This window comes from Hippocampus bargibanti, linkage group LG17, assembly GCF_051943395.1.
Source record: "Hippocampus bargibanti isolate YZ-2025 linkage group LG17, ASM5194339v1, whole genome shotgun sequence".
Taxonomy (NCBI): domain Eukaryota; kingdom Metazoa; phylum Chordata; class Actinopteri; order Syngnathiformes; family Syngnathidae; genus Hippocampus; species Hippocampus bargibanti.
The window spans coordinates 7534721-7539474 of NC_142750.1; the positions used below are offsets into that span (position 1 = coordinate 7534721).

At 37.8% G+C, this 4754-nt stretch overlaps 1 protein-coding gene across 3 annotated transcripts; it reads left to right on the forward strand.

The window, feature by feature from the left end:
* Positions 1-403: 403 nt before the first annotated feature.
* LOC148885488 (uncharacterized) lies at positions 404-4427 on the forward strand. 3 transcript variants are annotated; one of them, XM_089018647.1, is made up of 7 exons: positions 404-533; positions 609-712; positions 1358-1487; positions 2027-2111; positions 2677-2750; positions 2851-2921; positions 3958-4427. In XM_089018647.1, the coding sequence occupies exons 1-5, from the start codon at positions 485-487 to the stop codon at positions 2738-2740; spliced, it is 432 nt and encodes a 143-aa protein (XP_088874773.1). In that variant the 5' UTR covers positions 404-484; the 3' UTR covers positions 2741-2750; positions 2851-2921; positions 3958-4427. The 3 variants fall into 3 exon arrangements, 1 of the variants encoding a protein (XP_088874773.1); XR_016118047.1 differs by having other exon boundaries at positions 609-827; positions 1358-2750; XR_016118048.1 differs by having other exon boundaries at positions 609-686; positions 1358-2750.
* The last annotated feature ends 327 nt before the right edge of the window (positions 4428-4754 follow it).

Below are 4754 nucleotides of genomic sequence, written 5' to 3' on the forward strand. Positions count from 1 at the left end.
CTCAAAATGGCACAAATAAATTCTTTAAACGATTGCAAACATGTCTGCTTTCCTCTTCAGAACTATTTGAATCATATTCATAACTGGATGTGTAACAAGAAAGCTTATTCTCAGAATCTGAAGCAATTGTTTTGATTCACTAGCAATGCAAGACGTCTTGGCGTGACGTCACAAACTGGGGGCGGGACTTTCTGAAAATGCCCAATTCGCAGCTCAATTTTTGGCAGATTTTGGACACTGAATCATTTTTATTGGTGTTTTGCATTTGACTAAAATATCATACTGCATGTTTTGGGTATTTTAGATGCTATAAAACGTTTTTCTGATGTCAGTTAAAAAACAAAAAAGTGATGTCCTTAAAATGTCCCGTTTTGTTCCTGTTGGAACTATACAGGAAATGGTTCTTTGCACTCACACAAAAAGCCGAAGACATTTTTATCCTGTGCCAGTGCTTCCACAAAGGGACTGAAGAAAGAGCGTCAATATGATTGTGGTGTTGTTTACTCTCTTTGCCTTTGTCGTTGGAGATACAGGTAGAATAAAAATAATTGGCTTTTGCATTCCTTTCGTATTTGGCCATGACTAAGCAGAACAGTTCTTCCTTACAGTTTGTAAGCGTCAACGCGTCTCCCGGAAGGACATTGAAGTCAACGATGGCTTTAGTTATCGATTGCCTGATACTAAAGGTGAAATCTACATTTCTCAGAAAGAGGTATAGGAAATTCAAACCTGATTCTTCTATTTCTTTTTTTTCTCCTGCAATCTGAAATTCTACTCATGGGCTGATCGTTTCCGGTAGCTATGGTTGCTCTCTTTGACTGTGTTGTGTAAGTGTTTATATTGTTGTTTTTTTGTCGATATCACTTTTGTTTTTATTCTTTTTTTTAAGCGCTTTTACCTTTGGTTATGTTATTACCCAGAGTGGCAGGGTATGGACAGGAAACACGCATTTGCCTTTTGTCCATGTTAGCGCTTTGTTACAGCTTGAGCTGTTGTTAAAGCGCTATATAAATCAATATGGAGGAATTGCATTTTGTACAGCTGACCCCATTTCAAGCTCAGATAACTCCAGAGCCATATAACTTAGGAATTAACATTTTTTTTTCTGATGAAAGAAGAGAGTCTAAGGTTTCTTATTGAATACAATAAAATACAATGCGTTGATTTATGTTTGTGTAGTCCAAAAAGTCTGTTGGCCCTGCAATGAGTGAAAATGACAAAAACCCTGGCACTGCAGTGGACACATTTATGCACATCGTTTCGGCAGTAAATGAGTTAAATGTATTGTGTTATAAAACATTTGCATCAGTTCAATGCAGATTTTATTTGTAATTGTTGTCATGTTGTCTCCTAACAGATAAGCATTGCTCATGTCACATTCAAAACATCTTCACCGGAGTTTAACTACACTGATGATGTCACACGAATGGATGCCACTTTCATTGTCACAAAACACTTCCTGGACACCAAAATGGAGATCCATTACCGTAATGTAAATTCTATTGTCCCCATAATGTGTTATAAATCCAACTCTTTTTGTTTGTGTAATTCCATTATGATCAATTGTACTTGCAATTCTAACTATTTCAGAAGAGTGGTGTATATCAAGTTGACTGTGTGTATTATGAAGTTGATGGTAAGATAGCGAGACACTATTACACATGTCTGCACGTGGATTTCTGTTTTTTTTTTAGGGATCGGCAAAAACAATAGTTAAGCGGTTCATAATTGCTGTGATTTGCCGCATCCATGCACACCTCCTCGAGGCAGGATGATCTGTAACTGGCACCGATAGAATTCCAAGACCATTTCCTCTCAAACAAGAGACACATCTTGAATTTTGGATCACGTCTACTACACATTCATAATGCACCGCATACAGGCAGACGTAAGCCACGGCCGCGACGATAGTAGCAAACTAATCCGGGTGGTAATGTTACCAAACATGAAATGCTTCACTCGTTTTGTGTGTTTGCTTTGTTTTTTTTAACTGCAAACTCTAACTTCAATGTGTTATCTCACGCAGAGAGGTCCAACGTGAGTGAGACAAGAAACGTCACCGGCAGACCTAACAACATAAATAAGAGACATCAACGGCTTGAGCATCTAAAGTAGGGGTGTCAATCAAAGTCATTTTTGTCATGGGACACATAGTTACGGTTTGGCTTGGAGGGCCATTATGGATTTTGGAAAACCAGATATATATTTTTGATCATCTCCACATATTAGATACACAGCACACAAGAAATGTATGACTACCATATTTTCCGGTGTATAAGGCGCACCGGACTACATGGGCCAATGTATGGTACATTTTCAAACTTTTATATTTGGAAAACTTTGATATATTTATATATTATATTTGGAAAACTTTTTTTCATTCATTCAAGCTGCGCCTTATATATGAAAAACGTTTGAAAATACACCATTTATTGGGGGTGCGCCTCATACTCTGGTGCGCCTTACACACCGGAATATATGGTACTCAGGGCCACAGATAAATTGTGTTTGTTTATTTCCAACACTCTTGGATGTGCTGCTTCCAGTCGTTCGAAGGTTCATTTTTTTTGCGTCCAGTCGGATTTTAGCGTCTTGTGTTGCCGCATAAATGTACATTTTGAGGTCGGCCTCAGCATGGAAGCAGGAGTTCATAACATTTACTGCACATGTCCACAGAGGAATCGGGGTCATCTTCTTGCCGGTGTATGTCATCGTCGTCATATTTGTGTTCTGTGGATGATACTTATCAGGTAATAGGTAATCTTTTGCACTTTTCTCCATCCAGTGATTCAAGTCACATGTTCCTAAGATGACTCACGAGTCAGTGCTGTGTTTCTTCTTTAACAACAGGGACTCCAACAGTGTTGGGGCACCTGCTGAATATTGATTCATGAGCAGGCAACTCACCAGCGGAGTCATCGGTGAGCTCACATTTTCATAATGTGCTGTAATGTCTGGGATCTTAACTGCGATTTGTTACAATGGTCAGATTGACATTGGAAACGATAAGGAGCAAGAAGACAGGTCGTCATAGACGAAGAAAAAAAAACACAATGTCTATTTGTTGTCGAGATTATTACTTTCATTGTCAAAAATAACATTGCAACTTTTTTGAATGTAAAAAAATATGTCAGAAAACCATTTCAGGAAGAATAGAAAAGGAACAGTTTGAATTCATACGCCAATTTGGGGTACAAACAGTAGCTAAGAGGGATGATACTATAGCAAGCTGATTTCTTTATTTAATTAATTGAGTTATTTATTTATTGTTTAAAAAATATTTTAAAATAACACTGCTAAGGTGAGGGTAGGATCAAGTTGAATTTGTGTATGACCCCGATGTCTGTCTTAACTCATTCACTGCCATTCACAAATTTATTCGGGAATTGAAACTATGACATAGAGCGCCAGTCCCAAATTTGTTCCGGTTTTGGGTTTTCATGCTTGGGTGCTGATAAAGCATATGCCTCTGGCAATGTTTTTCTTTTCCACAAGGGGGCAGCATTTGCCTTTTTCCCATGTTCGTGCTTTGTTGCAGATTCAGCTGTTGTTAAAGTGCTATATAAACCAATATGTATGTGTTGCATTGTATTTTGGACAGCCACCCTCATTTAAAGCTCATATATCTCCAGACCCATATAATTTAGGAATTAACTCTTTTTATCTGATGAAAGAAGATAGTCTAAGGTTTCTAACGCTGTATTTAATATTTGTGTAGTCCTAAAAGTCAATATTTTGTGGGTCCTGGACCCACAAAATATAAACCCTGGCACTGGAGTGGACACATTTTTTCACATGTCTGGCAGTGAATGAGTTAAAAGTTTCTGCATGTGTTTACAGGGCTGATGCCCATTTTTTTTTTCTGTGCTAGTAAGTAAATTATTCCCGTCTTCACATGTTAACAATGGATCAAATTCAAATTCAGTGAAAATGTGTCATTTCATTTTGTTGTTACAGTGCATTGGCGTGGAGTCAACGCATGGCTTGAATAACGAAAGGAAAACATCTACAGCGATATCAAAGAATGTCTTAATCATAATAATCCAACTATATATTATTTTAAATACCGATGTGATGGATGCATTCTGAACTGCTTTTCGTTCTGTGTGAGATTGGTATATCGTCGTTACTTGATGTATTTGCAGTGCTTTTAAATGAGCTTTATGGGCACCATTTTTGCTCAAGTGATGGAGCGGTCGGTCGTCTTCCAACCTAGGGGTTGTGGGTACGCGTTAAGTGTGAAAGCAGTTGGAGTAGTTAAGGGAACGGCCACTATTCCTTTACAGTATATTAAATTCGGTAAGACAAGTAGCCGATAATGCAATCGCGATATTTATCATAATATAATGATGTATAATGATGGCATCATGATGTCTGTGTTGATGTTCCTTTTGAAAGTAATTCTAATATGTGTCATAAATAAATAAGTCACATGAAAATTGTTTGCAGACTTCTTGGGACCAATAAACAGTGGTGGCAACTACTGTATATGACAGAGGGGGGAAGTGAAAAAAGCTGGATAATATACATACTTGTTTCATTGTATATTTATGCATAATTAGAAAATGATCTCACGGAGAACAAAAACAAAAATATCCCATTTTTAAGCTTCAAATTTGTAACATTATTGACAGTGAATGCGTTACCTTTTTTGCTCTCGGCATTCAAACACGCGTCAGCCTGGACATGGCCTGATGCATGGCAGTCATTAACTTTTCACAACCGCACAAGGGAAAACGCGTGGGTTCATGATT